The sequence below is a fragment of the Gopherus evgoodei genome, chromosome 1 (genome assembly GCF_007399415.2).
Source record: "Gopherus evgoodei ecotype Sinaloan lineage chromosome 1, rGopEvg1_v1.p, whole genome shotgun sequence".
Lineage (NCBI taxonomy): Eukaryota > Metazoa > Chordata > Testudines > Testudinidae > Gopherus > Gopherus evgoodei.
Genome location: NC_044322.1, coordinates 81,055,945 through 81,077,138, shown reverse-complemented (window position 1 = coordinate 81,077,138; position 21,194 = coordinate 81,055,945). Strand labels below are relative to the sequence as shown.

Below are 21,194 nucleotides of genomic sequence, written 5' to 3'. Positions count from 1 at the left end.
CCTTGTCCCCTCACTGTTCCCTCCTGTAACCCCTGCCCGTAACTGTCCCACTGAACCCCACCCTACCTTGGTTGCCGACCCCTGGTATACACAGTAAGAAAGTGGACATTAGATGTAAACTACCTAAGGTATAAAAATGTACTTGGATTTTTAAAGTGTAAGTGTGTGTGTGTGTGTGTGTGTGTGTGTGTGTGTGTGTGTGTGTGTGTGTGTGTGTGTGTGTGTGTGTGTGTGTGTGTGTGTGTGTATTTTCACTTAAGATTTATATGTTATAAATTTGCATGTGAATTAAGTTCTATTTAACATGCTAACTCAGAAATAGAAACTACTTATAGAAAAGATACCTTCCTGAAGCTGCCTTGTGTATGCTTGCTGATGTACACAGAAATAATTGTATGAATCTATAGCTTAAAGGAAAAAAGGCAAACTGAATTAGCTTCCACCATTCAATTTTATGACTTTTCAATTACCCATGTTTCTTGGTTCAGTAAGAGGTAACTGACTACCGTTACATTGCATGTAGCTTTGAGAGTCTGCTGAAAGTACAGCCCTTTCCTAGATCAGAATAATTATAAGCAACAGTGAGTCAAAAATGAGACTCCGCCTTAAAATAAATCTGAAATGAAGTGTGATGACATGGAAATGCTTTTGAATAGTTTAAGATCTGATATGTAACCTAATTACTGAAATAGACTAACTTATTCTACTGCCCCAATATGTTTGTTTATTATTCATCTATAATGCTTGAATGCAACAATCAATTGCTCCTCAGATAAGAATCATGACAACAGGTGAAACTACTGACTTCCACAATCCTGTGTCTTGTCTCCAGCAAATAAACAAGTCTTAATATTTCCAGGCTGGGACCCTGGAGATCAAAAGGATACTGAACAGCTAAAAGCCCTCTGACAAGAGGCGGGATGACTGTCATTTGCCATGGGCTGGAAGTTGTCAGTGACCTCAGACAGCCACATGTCCTGCAGAAGTGTAAACAAGCCTGAGCCGTCTCCAGTTTCAGGGAACAGTAAGCCTTCGAAAGAAGCAAGCATACAGGCAGTGTTTTTATTGTTTTAAAATATTTTTGCTGAGATATTTTTGTTCTAAGTAAATAATATTTTACTTTAAGAAGGCTGTTTGGTCACTAGTTACCACTGTCATTGCTGCCAGAGGAAACAGATTTTAGGTGCTGGGCAAATGTCAGACCAGCGGAGGTAATCACAATTGATATCCAGAGGGCTACTCCCAGAACCCAGTACAAGAGTGGGGAAAATCACATGATTCTATCCTGAGAAAGGGTGACAGCTAGCAGCCTGAGGAAGTGCACTCAAGGAGACCAAAAGCATTCAGAGGTGTAGTTAGCCTAGAAACTGTGACAATCAGTAATGCTAGGCGTACACAGACTAATGGAGATAACTTTAGTAATGCCTATGCAATAATAAATGTTTGACGTTAACTTTAAAAGCCACATATCATTAGACCATTCAAATAAGTTCAAAAAAGGCTTCGTTTAAAATTATATTCAAGAACTGATTCCATGTTCCACAACGTTCTCATTTAGAAAAAAAGTGTTGAGACACTAAAGAGCATATTAGAGACCTTTGAAATGCTCACCAATTTCTTAATTTTATACTAGGAACTACAGGACTAGGGTACACAACAACACTACAGAGCCCACCATTCAAGACATTTGGAGAAAAATATACTAGTGCCATGGGAACCCCTGTTCTCACCTTCAGGTGACATTGTAAACAAGAAGCAGGCAACAGTATCTCCCATAAATGTAAACAAACTTGTTTGCCTTAGCAAATAGCTGAACAAGAAGTAGGACTGAGTGGACTTGTAGGTGCTAAAGTTTTACCTAACTGTACTCAAAAACAAAACAATGTAACAAAAAAATTCTACATTTGTGAGTTACACTTTCATGATAAAGGGATTGTAAAACAGTACTTGTAGGAAGTGAACTGAAAAATACTATTACTTTAGTTTATTATTTTTACAGTGCAAATATTTGTAATATAAAGTGAGCACTGTACACTCTGTATTGTGTTGTAATAGAAATTAATATATTTCAAAATGTAGGAAAATATACAAAAATATTTTGCAAGAACGCTGCACATAAACTGTTATTCAGTCTTACTCAGAACAAGACTAATGGTTCTTTAAGTTCACTATATTTACTTTCACTCAATTTCTGTGACTAATCAATAGGACCACTCAAAGCTAAGATACTCATAAGGTTGGTAGAACAGGCCTTGGACAGGTAAGCATGGGGAGGGGAAGGAAGGGTGGTGGGGTTTGTTTGTTTTTTGTTTGTTTTTTAAAGTGGTCTGCTGGCTTGATTTTTATTTTCCTTAAAATGCATTCACAAATTTTTAGTGTGATCCAATTTCTCTACTGATATACTGCTCGCAGTAAGACTATTTCTCTATTACGAGTCAAAGTATTATACTATTACAAATATTAATGGCATTGCATAATTATATTTAATACTTTTAGAAATATTTATTCACCAAATAAAAAAGGAGATGAGACAGGTCTCTGGCAACCTAAAATGACACAAAAGGAGAGGAATGGGATTGCAAACAGAAACAAACTGACAGATTTTTGCACATCTTGTTAGGTTCACAACATTCAAAGTTAGTGTTTTATTTTTCTAAATCAGAGAATCTTTGTCGGTCCCACAAAGACCTGCACGAAAGACTCTGTGATGGGGTGAGCTAAGACAGAGCAAGGGTCAAGCCACAGGATCCACTTTTAGATGCATCCAGTGCCTAGTATTCCATGTAACTGGTGCAGAGTAGCTGCAAAAAACAAGATCAATTAAGACTAGCAAAAAAAAGTCTTATGAAATGACTTTCTGCTTCCACTGTAAATCTTAAAGCAATTTATAGAGGTGTAGTCCCATTTCAGATATGGGATTAGTAAAGTAAATAGAAGTTAATTTATTTGCCAATTTTCACACAAATCCACTAACCACAAATCCAACCAAAGAAGTCAAATGTGTGTCCATTTTCACATTTATGAAACGGAAATAGCAGCACTTATTTGTAGGTTTAAAAAGCACTTTATAAAGATGTGTACTAATGAATAGCATCATTTTACAGGTGAGAGGAAAAGGTTTAAAAAGAGAAAAATGAAGTGACCTGCCCAAGCTTGCATGCACATGATGAAGTGCAACATTTAAAATGTGCAATCAATGACATTCACTACAAAGCTAAGTTTGCTCACCCCACATGCACAACACAGCATACTTTCACTCAAATATTGATTAGAAGGCCTGTTAATTTCACACCCAGTGGTTATGCTTCCAGGCTTATTGACTAACACACACCTATTGCCAAGTTTTTCTAAAACAATTTAAAAGTTCAGTACAGATTAGAGATAGAATGTGAAACTCCTAATTATTCATCAAAAAATCATTGGAACTTACACACCTAAATGACTTAAGTGAGATTCTTAGAAATGCCAAAGGGCCTAATTTTGATCTCTATTTTTTAAATTCTTGCCCTCAATCCCTGGTTTTCCCCCCTCCAAATCTGGAAAACACACAGTTCATGACAGTTTGCATTTACATTGTGTTTTTTCAATTGAGGATTTAATAGCATTGCACTAGTGAGCACAAAGTAGCCACCACATCTTTCAGATCTCAAGGCCAAGCACAGAGATGCAATACTTTTTTGTTTGATATATTAGGGCATAATGGAGCAAACTTGGATCTACCACATCAGAAACCCTGGGTTTAGTCTCAATTCTCCCAAAAACTTCCTTTAATCATGGGCCACCGCTATCCTCAGTCAGTCATCGGCAAAGCCTAGATCACATTATATTTGTCTTAGAGGTGTGAAGCCTTGCTAAATATGGGCTGTGAGCATTCAGCCTTATGAAACCCAGTTACGTTTGTAACTCATGTTCTAGCTCTGAGCCAGGAGAACACCTTTCTTTAAACTGCTGCAATTGCAGTTTTACCCCCACGCCATTTTGGTGGGGAAAGTAGCTGTGCAGAATCATTTTCCCTAGATTTTCTCTCTCAATGCTCTCTCTCTCAGGTATGAATGCAAGTCTCAAAACTAAAGGTGCTTCTTTCACTCAGCACAGAGAAATGCACAGCTCTGCCCATGAACTTCTTATGGTTGGTTCTTCACATGTACACATGTCCCAAGAACCTCACTACCAACAGGGTTACAGCAATCTTCTGATTTTGGTATGTACATTCAGGTTCAAAGAATACCATGTGAAGTCTCAAATGAAATCCAGTGTCTCTGGTTATTCATATTATTGTGAAACATATGTACAAATACTATGTAAGGAATTTTTATATTATATGTGCATGTTATATTATAGAATGTGTTCTTTATATATACACATATACATATACATATACACACACACACATATACACACACACACATATACATACACACACACAATATGACCTTGGGCTGTTTTAAGGCATTAGTAACCAGCAAAGGTACCAAACAGGTTATATCAGACAAAAAATGTTCATGCAAACTGAATATTGACTGATTCATAACAGGCTTCACATCACAAACCTTAACTGAATGCAAATGAAGAATTGTGGAGACTTCAAAAAGAATCAAACAGGAAGTAAAAAAAGAAATCTGCAGAGGGAGAAAATCCTATCTGATGGGTGCACTCCAAAGGTTTGCTTGACTATTTGGAGGCAAGACAACACTCTGGCACCCTTCACTCAGGGGGGCGTGAGGGGCGGACAGTGCTTTTGCTTCATGAAAATGGGGTCTCAATTAGGCATGGTTGAAAACAAGGAATTGGACTGTGTGATATTAACAAAAGAAATATACTTGAGTGCTGTAGTGGTAGCAAAGTGCTGGTCATGGGGTGAATCTTACAAGCTGGTGTATATTGTTACTCTGACACTAGCAGGCCTGATAATTCTGTGAGTGTTCAGGGGATAAGGCACTGGATGCTGCATGGAATGCTCCAACAACATGGGGGTTGGTGCGTTGTCTATCGCTACTAGTACGGAAAGAGTGAGCCCAGAAAGTAGCGCTTTGTGCTGCCAGAGGCTAGTAGTTTCAGTGAGCTGATCCACAGCAGGAAGAGACAAGACTGCTTCACACTAAGTGCAGGTTGTGATGAGGTGCAACAGATTATTCAAAAAGTTCTGCCACAACCTAAGAACTGTCTCCTAGCAAAATTTCAAATCTATCACCTAAAGCTGGTGTAAAAATAGTTGCTTTTTAAAAAAGTGGGAAACTAAGTTCTCACCATCAAAAACATCTGATTTTGCATAAACAACACACACCCCAGGGATAAGAACCTATCTGCTAAATTTTAGCCCCTGGGTAGAATAGTGACAAAGTTTAAACAGCTAAAAATGTTAACACATGTGCAACCTTAACTGTAGGTATCATTACATGCTCTGTGTACAAGATTCTTTGCTTTGACACACAATTCACTGATATTTTTAATGTAAATTTCTATTAAAGGAGTTAAAAATAAAAGTATAACAAAATAAGCCAATAATAAAAATGTTATATTACCTTAATTAACCCACCTTACTAGTAAGATGATAAAAGATCAAATTTGTTTCAAGCACTGAAGATGACTAATGTATGATAGTCCTCTATGGTTCTTACAACTGAGAAGATGCGACATCTTGGCAAACCCACAAGAGAATAACTTCTACATGTTTATATAAATATACTAGCAACTTCCAAGTATAGGCTAAGTAAGAGGATATTTTTCCCCCCTCAAACATTGAGACAATCACAATTACCACAGCAAAAATGGTATTACTTGCCCAGAAAACAAGTAATGAGTGAAAAAGTGCAATCAATGGTTAAAAAAAAAATTGGATTTTTCTGAGGGAAAAAAACCACAGATACATTATAGCTCAAAGATATCATCATGGAATAAGGATTATAAACTCTAGTTCTATAATATGAGACAATATACTCACGTGATGTCTAAGAACAGTTTTCTAAATGGAGTTCCAGTAGTTTGCGGATTAGGGACCCAATCATATGGGCTTCCAGGGGCTTCTTTATAGAAAGATTAACCTAAATCTTCTAACTACCCAATGGGCCTCGGTGCTCAGTCTAGAACAGTGGTTCTCAAAGCTGGTCCACCGCTTGTTCAGGGAAAGCCCCTGGCGGGCTGGGCTGGTTTGTCTACCTGCCGTATCCGCAGGTTCGGCCAGTCGCGGTTCTCACTGGCCATGGTTCACTGCTCCAGGCCACTGGGGGCTGCAGGAAGGGGAGTAGCACATCCCTTGGTCCATGCCACTTCCCGCAGCCCCCATTGGCCTGGAGCAACGAACCACGGCCAGTAGAAGCTGCGATCAGCCGAACCTGCAGAAGCGGCAGGTAAATAAACCGGCACAGCCCGCCAGGGGCTTTCCCTGAACAAGCAGCGGACCAGCTTTGAGAACCACTGGTCTAGAAGATGCCATCAGAGATACCTCAGTTTTGCAGTTCTCAAACTGTGAATTTGTGTCTCCAGAGAGAACATGCTCAGGAGGAAGCTGGGTTGAAGATGATGAGAAGAACATGTCTGAACATGCAGGACCTTCAGGTTGGTAAAGTTTTTTATTTCATACTTCCTTCTTAAGGACTGCCTATCTTTCTTCTGGACTACCCTTGATTTCTCATGTTTGAGTAAAAAATATAGTTGTTACTCTATGGTACTATCATTTTAGATGCAGTTGTGACAAAAAATAAATAGCTGAAATAGGCAAATCTTCCTTTTACAATTTCACCTTTAAAGTAGCACTGGGTATTAGTGAATGCAATGAATAATATTAAATGAGCAGTACGGTAATAATAATTAAATAACTGTATTGACTTAATTTTGTTTAGGAAAATCTATCCTCAACATACAGGATTCTGATGACTATATAAAGTGATGGTGATCTTGAAAGTGGATAGTTTCAGAATTATCTGCCAATGATAGCATTTCAGTCACATCATGTATGTCACATAGCCACAATTATCACCTGTAGCAAAAAAAACACTCCATCATCCAGAAACAACCGTAGATAAGTTTGTGATAAGAATCAGCAAATTACACACACACACACACACAGGTAACTGATGGGAAAATTGTCCGGTTTGTTTATGTAACACCCACTCCTTTCCATATGATTGAAAACCCACACTTCATTAACATGGTTCAGTCATTAAGACCAGGATAAAGTCCACCCAACAGAGTAGATGTCACAGGCAAATTGCTGGATAAAGTATATGAACGAGAAATTGAACAGTGTGCAAAAAGGTCTAGAGCAGAGGTGGGCAAACTTTTTGGCCTGAGGGCCATATCTGGGTCTGGAAATTGTATGGTGAGCCATGGATGCTCATGGAATTGGGGGTTAGGGTGCAGGAAGGGGTGAGAGCTTTGGCTGGGGGTGCTGGTTCTCGGGTGGGGCTGGGGATGAGTTGAGGGTGCAGGAGAGTGCTTCAGGCTGGGACCCAGAGGTTCAGAGGGCAGAACGGGGATCAGGGCTGAGGCAGAGTGTTCGGCCTAATCTGATGACAGTTTGAACAAAATCGTGAAAAAATAGATACAGTAACTCTTCACTTAACATTGTAGTATGTTCCTGAAAAATTTGACTAGGTGAAACTATGTTAAACGAATCCAATTTCCCCATAAGAATGAATGTAAATGGGAGGAGGGGTTAGGTTCCAGGGATTTTTTTTTCTTTGGTCATACAGTACTCTGGTTGGGAGGTGCCCCCTCCTTACCTCACACAGGCACGGCACAGCCCACTGGTACTGGAGACAATGAGGCAGGCAAGGAGGCTAAAGGTGCTATAGGCTAGGAGCACATTGCGCAGCAGCAGCTTCCCCTACTCTGCAAGCACCAGGAGCGGGGAGCTCAACCCTCAGCCCACCCACGCTATCCCTTCCCCCAGCCCCCACCCTTAACCCACCTCTTCTTCCCCTCCCTCCTCCTTTACTGCACACGCTGCATCCTCACTCCTCCCTCCTGCCCACAGCAATCAGCTGGCTTGCCGTGTTCAGGAGGCGGGGGGAGAGCAAGGGCACAACACACAGGCTCCCCTTCCCTTCTCTGCCTCCTGAATATCACAAGCCAATTGATTGCTGCAGGCAGGAGGGAGGGGGGAGGTGTGCCGCATCCTCACTCCTCCCCATGGCAATCATCTGGCTTGTGGTATTCAGGAGGCAGGGGAAGGAGGGGGAGCCTGCACGCCAAGTCCTGCTTTTCCCCTCTGCCTCCTGAACACTGCAAGCCAGCTGACTGCTGTGGGCAGGAGGAAAAGGGGTAAGGTACCCATCTGTGGGGTCTACCAGCAGTTGGGAGGTGCTGTAGGTGAGCTGATGGGGGGCTGCCAACTGTGGACAAAACAGGCAGCCAAACTATGCTATAGCGAAGCATTGCAGAACTTTAAATGGAGCATGTTCTATTACTGAGCAGAGACATAGGATCGAAACAACATTAAGTGAGAGGACGTTAAATGGAGAGTTACTGTAGATGGAACTGTCACAGCCAAAGTTCTGTAGCCTTGAACAAAATGGAGGGAAATAGCTGTTTTATTGCTGACGCTGTTGAAATTTGGAAGGAACTGAGTGAGATTTTGACAGGTTAGGTCACAGAGACCCCCTTGAGATTGCCAACTGATGTGCTGAGACTACCTCTGAGTCCGTTTTCCCTGCCAGCTTGGGACTTCAGTACCCTGTCTTGTTGAGCTAGACACGCAAGTCTGCTGCAAACACAGACCCAGGTCTGAACCACGTCCCCTAAAAGCTGCAGACTTAACTGAAAACAGCTTAAGAATTGCTCCTGTCTCTAGCACGCAGACATGCAGTTCCCAATGGGATCCAGACCCCAAATAAATCCATTTTACTCTGTATAAACCTTATTTAGGGTAAACTCATAAATTGTTCGCCCTATATAACACTGCTAGGGAGATATGCACAGCTGTTTGCTCCCCTAGGTATTAATTACTTGCTCTGGGTTAATTAATAAGCAAAAAGTGATTTTATAAAATATAAAAAGTAGGATTTAAGTGGTTCCAAGTAATAATAAGCAGAACAAAGTAAATTATCAAGCAAAATAAAACACATGCAAGTCTAAGCCTGATACAGTAAGAAACTAATTACAAATGAAACTTCATCCGCAAAAATGTTCCAATAAGCTTCCTTCACAGACTGGGACTTATTTCTAGTCTGGACCCAATCCTTTCCCCTGGTACAGTCCTTGTTCCGGTTCAGGTGGTAGCTAGGGGATCTCTCATGACTGGAATCCCCTTTGTTCTGTTCCACCCCCTTTTATAGCTTTAGCACAAGATGGGAATCTTTTGCCTCTCTGGGTCCCCACTCCGCCTTCTAAATGGAAAAGCATCAGGTTTAAGACCAAGTGATATGTCCTGTGAGACCCCAAGCCTTCATTCTTCCTGGCCTGACCCACAGGAAAGCTTTCCAGTAAACAGAGCCATCTACAGTCAATTGTCCTGGTTAATCGGCGCCATCAAGATTCCAAACCACCATTAATGGCCCACACTTTGCATAATTACAATAGGACCTCAGAGTTACATTCCATATTTCTAAGTTCAGATACAATGATACATTCAGACAAATAGGATGAAGTATCAGAGGGGTAACCATGTTAGTCTGTATCCACAAAAACAATGAGGAGTCCAGTGGTAACTTAAAGACTAACAGATTTATTTGGGCATAAGCTTTCATGGGTAAAAAACTACTTCTTCAGATGCATGGAGTGATAATTACAGATACAGGCATAAATATATATTGGCACATATAGGATGAACACACAGTAAATTATAAAGCTTTGTATTGATACCTTACAAGAGACCTTTTTCATGAAGCATACTCCAGTTACATTAAATTCATACTCATTAGCATATTTTCATAAAATCATATGGAGTGCAATGTCACAGATCTTAAAAAGGAAGGGGGAGAGATAGCTCAGTGGTTTGAGCATTGGCCTGCTAAAGCCACTGTTCAAACCTTGAGGGGGCCATTTAGGGATTTGGGGATTGGTCCTGCTTGAGCAGGGGGTTGGACTAGATGATCTCTTGAGGTCCCTTCCAACCCTAATGATTCTATGAAGAAATATGCAATGAGGGAAAATGAATGGGACAAGTACTATCTCCAGCTCATTTTCGTGCAAATATTCTCAATACTCGGTATTAGGGTCAAACCTTAACTGATGAAGAGGAGTTGGCTATCCAGACGTCATCCCTCCATAATGCCAACTATAATAAACTTCAGAGTTAAGGGTGAATCATTCAAAAAATACATGTTTGCAGATGAGGTTTCAGAGAAAGTCACTTCTGCACCTGGATTTAGAGACTGTTGAAGTGATAATCTCACTTTTAACAGCTGTAGCTTCTTCTGCCAGTGTAGAGAGAGTATTCATTCCAAATTGAGAAATGGTTTGGGACCTGAAAAAGCAGGAGAGCTTGTTTTTCTTTTCCCGATTATGAACAAACAGGAAAATGAAGGTGAAGACGACTGAGTTAGCTGCAGAAGCCAATATTTTAAAAAGTTTCTCATGTTCACTTGGCTGACAGTCAATTTAATTTTTGTTTTTTAAATATTTCATTTAACTCTTAATTAATTTTAAAATCAGGTTTGTTTTTGTTAAACTTGAATGTTTAAATAAAATTAAAAAATTAATATGCTTGGTTTTGTTAAAATAGTAAGTTTGCTGTTGAAGAAAAAAAATCCAGAATACATAACGTCGTTGTTTCAGTTAAATAAAACAATTTGAATGTCTGTCTGGTGATGTTCTCCTCCTAATACAGCATGACAAGAAAATCCTCCAAATATTAAAGATTAATCTGTTGAATTGGAACTAGTTTACCACCTAATGATTTCATAAAATCTGCTCAATTTCCTTTGGTAAATGAAATAACCAATCATTCATTTTCTGATACAGCTGTAAAACTAATCTGAACAGTTTTCAAACTAAACCACTTTAAAAATGTATAGTGTGTACCTTCTAAAAATGAAACCTACATCTACCTCGGAGTTGCGAAGAATATGTATTAAGGTTATACCAACCAACAAGAACGCACTTTTATGCAGAAATCCATGATTAAATCCAGTCTTCCTGACTAGTGATTTCAATCATTATTTAAATGAAATCCACCCTGTATAGAACCATTACCTTTGAAAAGATACTAATAATTGAGAAAAATCTATGGTATGTCACGTTACACTTTACCTTTTTTAACCAACGGGTTTGCCAGTCAGTATTAAGAATACTTAATCACCACAAAATAAATTTGGAAGAAGAATAATTCAAGCCTTTGACAATTATTCACTGGCGTTATTCTTTTAGGTGTATTCATACCTGACGGTGACATATTAGATTGTAAGCTGTTTGGGGAAGGAACTGTCTTTTTCTTCTGCATTTGTATATCTAGCACAAGGGATACTGGTCCATGACTGGGACTTCTAGGTGTTACGATAATACCAAAAATTAGGTGTGATGCAAACGTCAAAAAGTAGTTGACCTCATCTTTCACAATAACCCAAGGCATACATTGGCTTTTTATTGAACAGATCGGCGATTCAAAAAGGAACTGGCGGTCAATGAGCACTTGCATTTCACAATAAAGTTTGGGGAACATGAAGGTGAGAAACCCAGAACAGTGGAGGAACTCAGATTTATTTTGCTTCTTGGTTTATATTGCTCAATTTACTGGATTTATAAAAGTTTATCACTCCATTTTGCCTGATCTGTCAGGTGTACATGGCCAAGCTAAGACATGTATTACCTCACGAATGTAAACTAATATAAGTTTACCACATATATAAAAACCACGTACTTAATGTTTAGCTTCCAAATGAAATTATGTGCACATCCAAATGTTAAACAGCAGGTCAAACAGAATCAGTTATATATATAAATTTTTTTTTAAAAAAGATTTAAAACAGCACCACCCTATGTGAGGTTATATCAAGAAGAAATTTGATAGCTATCTTCCGTCATTCACTAATGAGAAGGTCTTTTTCAATTGTGGAGTAAAAAACTGATTTAAGAAAGTTACTCAAACAAAAAATGTACCTACTTGGGCCATTAAACAAAAAAAATGCTTTTACTTGCAGCTGAAAGTATTGTCCATTTCTGATTACATCAACTCATGTTCTCATTTTTTAAAAGTTACTCTATATATTTCAGTGCAGTACTAAATTCCAGACTGAACTAGTACGAAAGAGGCCTGTTCTTTGAGGGTACAGCTCATCTCACTACATTAGTTCTTCTGCGCTATATAACATGGAGCTTAAGGGGGACAATGTCTTGCATAAGCCCACTGCACTGATGAAAATTTCAACCTTCAATGGACAGTGGATTTATACTCATTAAAAATGTCAGTATGACTGTCTTAGGCATTACAGTGACGACAGTAAAGGTGGTCACTGGGATGAGGCAATGTTTCATTGTTTTTAAACAGATGTTTAAAAGCCAAATGCTGTCTTCAATTTACACTACAGCAGATGCTCAACAACAGCAACACATGGGTGCCCTTTTGTTATGTTGCTCCTAAGCAGCTATTGCTGTTATTAGGGGTGGGGGGCGTCAATAACTCCACAGTAGGGGAAAGTGTTCCCAGAGGAAATATTGCTCAGAGCAGCCATTGCTTATTGCTTGTTTGCAGCAACACCTTGTATCTACTGTATCACAATTGCTTCAATGGAAAAAAACCTCAGTGGAATATCATTATATAATTAGTTTGATCTATTCAGTGATACCAGTCATCAGAAGGTTCTCCAAGATTGACAGAATCAGAACTTCTAATGTAAACAATCTCAGTCTCTCTATATATCATAATGCAATAAGAAATGGAAAGCCAATATCTTTCCGACAGTCAAATGTTACGCTCAGTGCCATGGGTAGCTGGGGGGGGGGGGGGGGGGGAGAGAGGACTTTACTAAAGCTTTTTCCAAGTTTCCTGAGTAGGTTCACTTTCATTTGAGTGCATGCATGCAGACAACTGAAGAAGCTGAACTGACTGATGTATTTTATTATTTCCAGCATGTGGTACTTTAATTAGTAGCAAATATAGCCAGAGTTTACACTGGATGCATGTTTTATAAACCAAAAACCCTACAAGCACTTAACATACTGTAATGATACAGAAAGATGCACAATTTCACAGAATGGAAGAGACGACTAAGAAAATTTAGCTTGTGAAGAAGTTTTAAAGAAAGTTTGTTTAGATGGATATCACTAATAACTGTGCATCACAATGTATAACCGTGAGTAAAGCGAAAGAACATTTTTTATCTTTTAATGCTCCATGTATGGTGTTAGATTTTCTAAATTACACCTGCCTCTACTGTAACATCAAGAGGTCTAGACACATGTACCTTGCAGAACAATGATCTTACATTTATACAATGACTTTAATCAAGAGAGATAAGTTATTTAGAAAATGGAGAGAGTAATGAATGTGTCTACCACATAGCATCCTGTACTTAGAGCCTGACATCACACACATGACCTAGCAGCCAGAGTGTCATCCCTAATTCCCATATGTAATTTTATGTGACTCAGAGATAGAGGGTTATGCTTTGGTTACATCTCCTGGCTTCTCACTGTGTGTGCTGCAAGTGGGAAGGAATGTTCATCGAGGACCACTGAACCTCATAACGGAGGGGTACTCATGGGAAGCCAGAGGGTGTAACTGTACATGAACATGGTTGATTTACTCGTAGCTGAAGAGGAAGGCAGAATGAACCATATTACTTTGCCTTGGGTCCCACAATAACTTCATTCTGGATCTTATGGCAATTCTTCATTAGTGAAAAAACATTGCTTGCCCAAAGATAATTAAGGATCTTAGTCAAGTAATATGGGTAAAATTTTTAAAGAATCCTTAAGAGACTTAAGCACTTGTGTCTCACTGACTTTCAATAGGACTTAGATACCTAAAGCACTCAGCTGCTTTTGAAAATTTTACCCTGGAATTTATTAGCAATGCAAAACATATTTCCTAGAAAGGCACAAACATGAAAGATATCCCAAACTTTAAAACTTAATTGTTTAGTAGTTTCTATAAGGGCTGTCGATTAATCACAGTTTAATTGCACTGTTAATAAATTTCAATTGGTTTTCTGTTTAAATAATGTGGATGTTTTTCTACATTTTCATATATATTGTATTCTGTATTGTAACTGAAATCAAAGTGTATATTATTTTTATTACAAATATTTGCACTGTACAAAGGATCAATGAGAGAGAGTATTTTTCAATTCACCTCATACAAGTACATTACAATCTCTTGGTCATGAAAAATGCAACTTACAAATATTGACTTTTTGTTACATCACTGCACTCAAAAACAAAACAATGCAAAAACTTCAGAGTCTACAGGTCTGCTCAGTCCTACTTTTTGTTCAGCCAATCACTAAGATAAACAAGTTTGTTTACATTTACAGGAAATAATGCTGGCCTCTTATTTACATCCTCTGAAAGTGAGAACAGGCGTTTCATGACACTGTTGTAGCCAGCATCATCAGGTATTTACTTGCCAGATGTGTTGAAGATTCATATGTCCCTTCATGCTTTAGCCACCATTCCTGAGGACATGCTTCCATGCTGATAATGCTCATTAAAAAAATAATGCGTTAATTAAAATTTGTGACTGAACTCCTGGGGGGAGAATTGTCCCCCACTCTGTTTTACTCGCATTTTGCCATATATTTCACATTATAGCAGTCTTGGATGATGACCCAGCACACATTGTTCATTTTATGAACACCGGCACTGCAGATTTCACAAAACACAAAGAAGGTATCAATGTGAGATTTCTAAAGAGTGCTACTGCACTCAACCCAAGATTTAAGAACCTGAAGTACCTTCCAAAATCTGAGACAGACGAGGCGTGGAGCATGCTTTCAGAAGTCTGAAAAGACCAACAGCCGGATGCAAAACTACAGAACCCAAAACACCAAAAAAGACAATCAACCTTCTGCTGGTGACATCTGACTCAGATAATGAAAATGAACATCCATCTGACTGCACTGCTCTGGATTGTTATCGAGAAGAATCTGTCATTAGCATGGACGCATGTCCCCTAGAATGGCAGTTGAAGCATGAAGGGACATATGAATCTTTAGCACATCTGGCAAGTAAATACCTGGTGACACCAGCTACAACTGTGCCATAAGAATGCCAGTTCTCACTTTCAGGTGACATTGTAAACAAGAAGCGAGCAGCATTATCTCCTGCAAATGTAAGCAAACTTGTTTGAGTGATTGGCTGAACAAGAAGTAGGACTGAGTGAACCTGCAGGCTAAAATTTAACATTGTTTTATTTTTGAACGCAGTTTTTTTTCTATAATTTAACATTTGTAAGTTAAACTTTCATGATAAAGAGATTGCCCTACAGTACTTGTATTAGGTGAATTGAAAAATAACTATTTATTTAGTTTTTTTACCGTGCAAATACTTTCAATCAAAAATATAAAGTGAGCACTGTATACTTTGTATTCTGTGTTGTAATTTAAATCAATATATTTGAAAAATGTAGAAAACATCCTAAAATATTTAAATGGTATTCTATTACGGTTTAATCGTGCCATTAATTGTTTTTTTAATTACAGGATTCATGGCAATTAATTTTTTTAATTGCTTGACAATCCTAGCTTCTATATATTTACAGTTAACTACTCTACTTTATTGCTACTGTTTTACTCCAATAGGGACCAACATGCCATTAAAAAAAAAAATACCTCACACACACTTTTCTGTAGACATGCTTGAATAAAAAAAATTAAAACAATTAGACGACACCAGGATAATACTATCCAAATTAAAGAAGAAAATGAGCATACAAATAAGAAGTTGTGGGAAAACTGATTGCTGAAGAAATTTCTCTCTGCTGTTACAATTCCACTAGGGTTGATGTCAGGTAATTGAAGGGAGACAATGAACCAAGCAGGAAAAAGGAGACATAGGGATGAAACAGGAAAGGGCATAGTAGCACTGTTCACATTCATAATGAGACTTTAGAATTGTAAAGCACTTGAACCAATAAGACTTCAGTTTACAAGTTACTGAGGGGAAAAAGAGGAAAGTCTGAAAAAAGGGTGACAATTAGCTGATGTCATATCCCCATAGGATGAGGATGACAAAATCCTACCCAATTGTTCACAGAACAGCAGAAGTGTGGACAGAAAAGAAGGTGTAGAGAGCATTACCAATCACACGTCCTAGGAGAGATAAAGTTACATAACATTGATCTACCTATGCGTATGCATATGCGTTTTAGGCTTGGCTACACTAGCGCTTTACAGCGCTGCAAATTTCTCTGTCAGGGGTGTGAAAAAACACCTCCCTGAGCGCAGCAAGTTACAGCGCTGCAAAGAGCCAGTGTAAACACTGCCCCAGCGCTAGGAGGGCAGCTCTCAGCGCTGTAAGCTAACTCCCACAGGGGGGTGGAGTACGTGCAGCACTGGGAGAACTCTCTCCCAGCGCTGGCGCTGCGATCACACTCACACTTCAAAGCGCTGCTGCGAGAGTGCTCCCGCAGCAGCACTGCGCAGCTCTAAGTGTAGTACTCGCCCCCTCCCCTGATACATTTGCAAATAGCAGCATTTTAATGGTTGTATCTTTAACATTTTAAAATTATATTTGTATTTTTATCCAAAAATGGTAGAGAACGTTTTGTTCTTTTAATATTTTGAATCTTCAATAAATTCTGTCAAAGAAATAAAGCAGGAAATGTTGAGGTCAAAGTTCTTATGCAGAACAGTGAGTGTTGAGTTAAATTTTTGACTTTATGTTAATTAAAAACTGAACAAAATGATATTTGAAAAACTTTTTACAGAAGTTGATGATCTACTTCCTCAAAAGCCATAGAATTATTAATTATTCAGTCAACAATAGTATTAGAATTAATTCATCATCCTGATGTATTTAACAGAAACGATATCCTAGAGTCACAGCAGGAGGAAAGGCTGGGGAGAAAACGGCTCAAAGAGCTAGAAAGGGAGAAAAGAAAAAAGAAATCCATATTTACTATCATCATACCAGGAGGAAAAAAAAAAAAAAAGATACACACAATGCAGTTATGGTACTGGTTGGATTTAATGAGTTTAGCAATAGGGAGTGAGAGGCTCACAAAACCAAGTATTAGAAATGCCTATTACCATCTTAAAAATAAGATAATATGCTGTTATGGAAAGGTGTTAATATTGTACAGTGAATCTAAAACAGTTTTGGTTCTTCCACCCTTTGGAGCCATTACAGTATGTACACAATTCTATGATAATCCAGTTGATAGTGTCAGGTTTGCATGCTGATGGACAGGATAAAATGTGACTGAAACAGTCATGGTCCTTACTATGATACTACAAAAGCACTATCAAATGAACTCTTGTTGGCATATACTGCAAGTTAAGCATGTTATTATTCTCACTGTGATCTAAACCAAGTTCAGTGGACACAATTTTAATGTAAAAAAAGTTTAATCAAGTTAATAACAAATATTACTATAATTACAAAATTCATTTATGTTAACCTTTATGTAGTCATTTTCAGGTAATTTATGTGGTGAGCTATTTGCCTTATGTCTTGTGTTTATTTCAATTTCACTTGTCGGAACTCCACCCAAAAAGGCATTCATCCAAAATTCTGGTCACCTTATTCATATTTAAAAAAAATAAATGGACATGCAAAACAAGTTGACTAATGCTTCTTCCTTCCATCATACATACATCAAATAAATAATACAACTTCAAACTCCTACCATATGAATTAGACTTTCAGCAACTTCCATCCTCTGCCAATTCTGCTCAGATGGGCTTTACAGTATGCCAAGAAGGTTATTTCAGACCTTGGAGCAATGGGGTATTTCAGAAGGAAGGAGCCCATATGAAGAACTCTCTATCAGCAGCCCTCTCCCCTTTTTATAACAAGGTGGATCAAAACGCAAGACCTCTGTTGAACATAAAAAAAGGCCATAGTGGGTCAAACCAAAGGTCCATCTAGCCAAGGAGCCTGTCTTCTAACAGTGGCCTACGCTAGACCAGTTAATACCCTTTGACACAATAGGGCAATCATCAAGTGATCCAACCCAACATCCAGACCCAGCATCAAGGGCTTAGGGACATTCAGTGCAGGATATTGCACCCCAACCATCTTGGCTAATAGCCATTGATGGACCTATCCTCCATGAATTTATGTAATTCTTATTTTAATCCAGTTATAGTTTTGGCCTTCATGACATCCACTGGCAACAAGTTCCACAGGTTGACTGTGCATTGTGTAAAGACTTCCTTTTGTCTGTTTTAAACCTAATGTCTGTTAGGTTCATTGGGTAATCCCTGGTTCCTGTGTTACGTGAAGGGGTAACTAACACTTCATTATTCACTTTTTCCATACCATTCATGATTTTAGACTTCTATGACATACCCCACTTAGTTCTTTCTTTTCCAAGAATAGCCCCATTCTTTTTAATCTCTCCTCATATGCATTGCAACTATAGTAATACAGCAAAGAGAGACAGACAGTTTCTCAGGTAGGCAGGTCCAAATGAGTTTAATGTTCTATAGGTCAAAGATAAAACCTTGAATTCCACCTGAAAACAAAGAGGCTGCCAGTGCAAATCAAAGAGCCTTGTTAACATAGTGCCTCTTGGTTGCAGCTTATGTAAGCAAGCAGGCTGCCACAATTTGGGCCATTTCAAATTCTTTAGAAAAAGATTTAAGGTGTAGCTATGGAATACACTGCAATAATCCAATCTTGACATGACAAAGCCATAAATCACGGAAGCAAGGCCTATGTCAGAAAGAAATACACTGCTGGCAAAGTGCAGGTGGTAAAAATGCCCCAGGACGCTGCTGCAGTGTGATTATCCAAGAGCAGATGGGGATCCAGCACCGTCCCCAGGTTAAGCACTCAAGTAACACACGAAAGACACTCCATCAAAGGGAGAGTTAACAACTACACATCTATGGGTTCTGAACAAAGTTTTTTAGGACTCTAAAAATGTTCTCAAACACAAATATCTACATTTATTTTGAACTGCAAACAATGCAGTAGAAATGTTTACATCCAGATAGGTTCTGTGATCCAGAAAGACTAGTAAATGAACTAAATATAAGAGAAACTGACCCGTTTCTTTTCATTATTTACTTCTGAATTTGGACAACCAGTGAGCTAATTAAAATTCACATTAATAAAATATAATTACAACATCACACAAATTTAACCTTTTTTAACATTATGGTCCTTTTAAAATATGATTAAAAGGCACAAAAAAACAAGGAAGTTAATGGGTAAGGCTAAAACTTCAGGCTTGCTCTAACTCACTTTTGTGACTATTGCTGAGCCTACATTTTACAACTGTAATGTATGTGATGTTAAATATAGGTACTGGGATTAGAGACATAATACCATCAGTTCAGGATGGAGTGTCACCCATGACAATGTAGTGTTTTGGGGAAGGAAGAAACGACACACTGAGAAAGGTATATTTAATCTAGAAGCAACTGAATGTGATTCTTCGAAAATCTGGAGAATAGTTCTCCCAATGAGCCTATATACAACAAATTATATTCCCAAACCCAGTAACTACAGATTACCCAGAAAAGGATATAAGAAAAGAAACAAAGAAAGATTCACTCCCGCCCACATATGAAGGAAGGAAGACCGGACTGGGGAAATTCCCCTGCCCCTCTTCATTTCCCTTCCATATTTTCAATGCCGGGCAGATGTAAATATAAATCATTAATTTGAGATTCACTCCTCCTTTGGATAAACCTTTGTCGAGCAACGACTGGACACATCGGTGTGTGATTTAACTTTCAGCAGCGCTGAAGCCACCCTCTCTTCCCCCCAACTCGCCAGAAATAAGGCCGTTCAGGAGCCAGGAGGAGGGTGGCCAAGCCCAGCTGGGCGAGGACGACCTACGTGCCAGCCACTCGGCCGCCGGGGCAGGAGAAGGGATCAAGGTTAAGCGCTGCGGAGTGTTTTCGCTAAGGCCTCCAAGCGTCCCATCCTCGCGGAAGCTGGGAAGTACCCACTCCTGACCCCGATACAGCGGCCACAACAAGCCGGGCTCCCCGGCTCCCTTCCCCGCGTCCCGGCCGCGAAACAACACAGCACCGAACCTGCCTCAGGCCGGCCCCTCCGTGACAGGCTCCCTGTGAACCCCGCGCAACATGGGGCGGAAGCTCCAGGTCCCGCCACACCCGGGGCAGAGAGTCTCGGGCAGGGTCCGCGCTCCCCGGCTCCGGCCACAGGCCCCGCAGCCGGGGAAGTGGTCGCGGTGAGCGCCCCCCGCGCCGGTCCCGCAGAGCCGCCTGGGTCGCAGCGGAGATCTCCGCGCGGCAGGAGGAGCCGGGCCGGTCACTCACCACTTGGTAGCGGCTGGCGGGCTGGTGGTGATCCATCCCGGCCGCCCGCGGACACACAGTGGCGCGGCCCGAGCCCCGCTCCTCCGCGCCCGCTCTCCCCTCCCGGCTACCGCCCTGGTTCCCTGCCGCAGCTGCCAGGCCCTGCCTTCCCCCTCCGGACGCGACTGCTCTGAATCGGAGCCGGCCTCCTCGCTCCGTCACCGCCGCGCCGCCCGCCTCGGACCCGCCTTCCGGGGGCGGGGCGCGACAGCCGCTTCCGTGGAGAGGAGCACGGCGGTGAGGGCGCCGCCTGTGACGCACATAATAAAGCGGGGGGGGCGTACACATCGGTGCCCAGTCTTTGTGTTACACACCAATACACCTGTGCACCCTTCACACCCCTGTCCCCGGCCGTCCCCTCACACACCCACTGTGCCCCCCTCCGTCCCTTACCTGCCCCTCCAACCCCCTGCACTCCCCCTTTACACACACCACTGCGCCCCAGGCCAGCTCCCATTATAGGACTGATTTGTTTCTCTTAACGTCTCTAAAAGAAAGCACTGTTCTAGACATTTTAATTTCTACATCTTACCCCAGCGTAGGATTCTTCTGCGATGTCTGCTTTTAAAAACGAAAAGAAAAAAGAAAAAACGAGTTGTAAATTGATGTCTTGAAAATTGTATCTGAACTTCACTTTAGACATTTTCTCTAACTCTTTCATAGGGCTGTCAAGAGATTAAAATAATAATCGTGATTAACCATACTGTTAAACAATAAAATACCATCTATTTAAATATTTTTGGATGTTTTCTACATTTTCAAATATAATCATCGGTATTTCAATTACAACACAATAAAAAGTGTCCAGTGCTCACTTTA

At 40.0% G+C, this 21,194-nt stretch overlaps 1 protein-coding gene across 5 annotated transcripts in view; it reads right to left on the bottom strand.

Annotated features, from left to right (window-relative positions):
* Positions 1 to 20,550, bottom strand: part of NDFIP2 (Nedd4 family interacting protein 2) — an 80,947-nt gene extending 60,397 nt beyond the window's left edge. The window contains exons 1-2 of one of the 5 annotated variants that reach the window (XM_030567163.1): positions 20,337 to 20,550; positions 17,726 to 17,916 (exon numbers count right to left, since the gene is read on the bottom strand). In XM_030567163.1, coding sequence (XP_030423023.1) covers positions 17,726 to 17,755 — 30 coding nt within the window. In that variant the 5' untranslated portion in view covers positions 17,756 to 17,916; positions 20,337 to 20,550. Of the gene's footprint in view, positions 1 to 12,858; positions 12,885 to 17,725; positions 17,917 to 20,336 lie in introns of those variants that run through there. The other 4 variants (XM_030567153.1, XM_030567145.1, XM_030567182.1 and 1 more) reach the window with 4 other exon arrangements.
* Between the last annotated feature and the right edge of the window lie 644 nt (positions 20,551 to 21,194).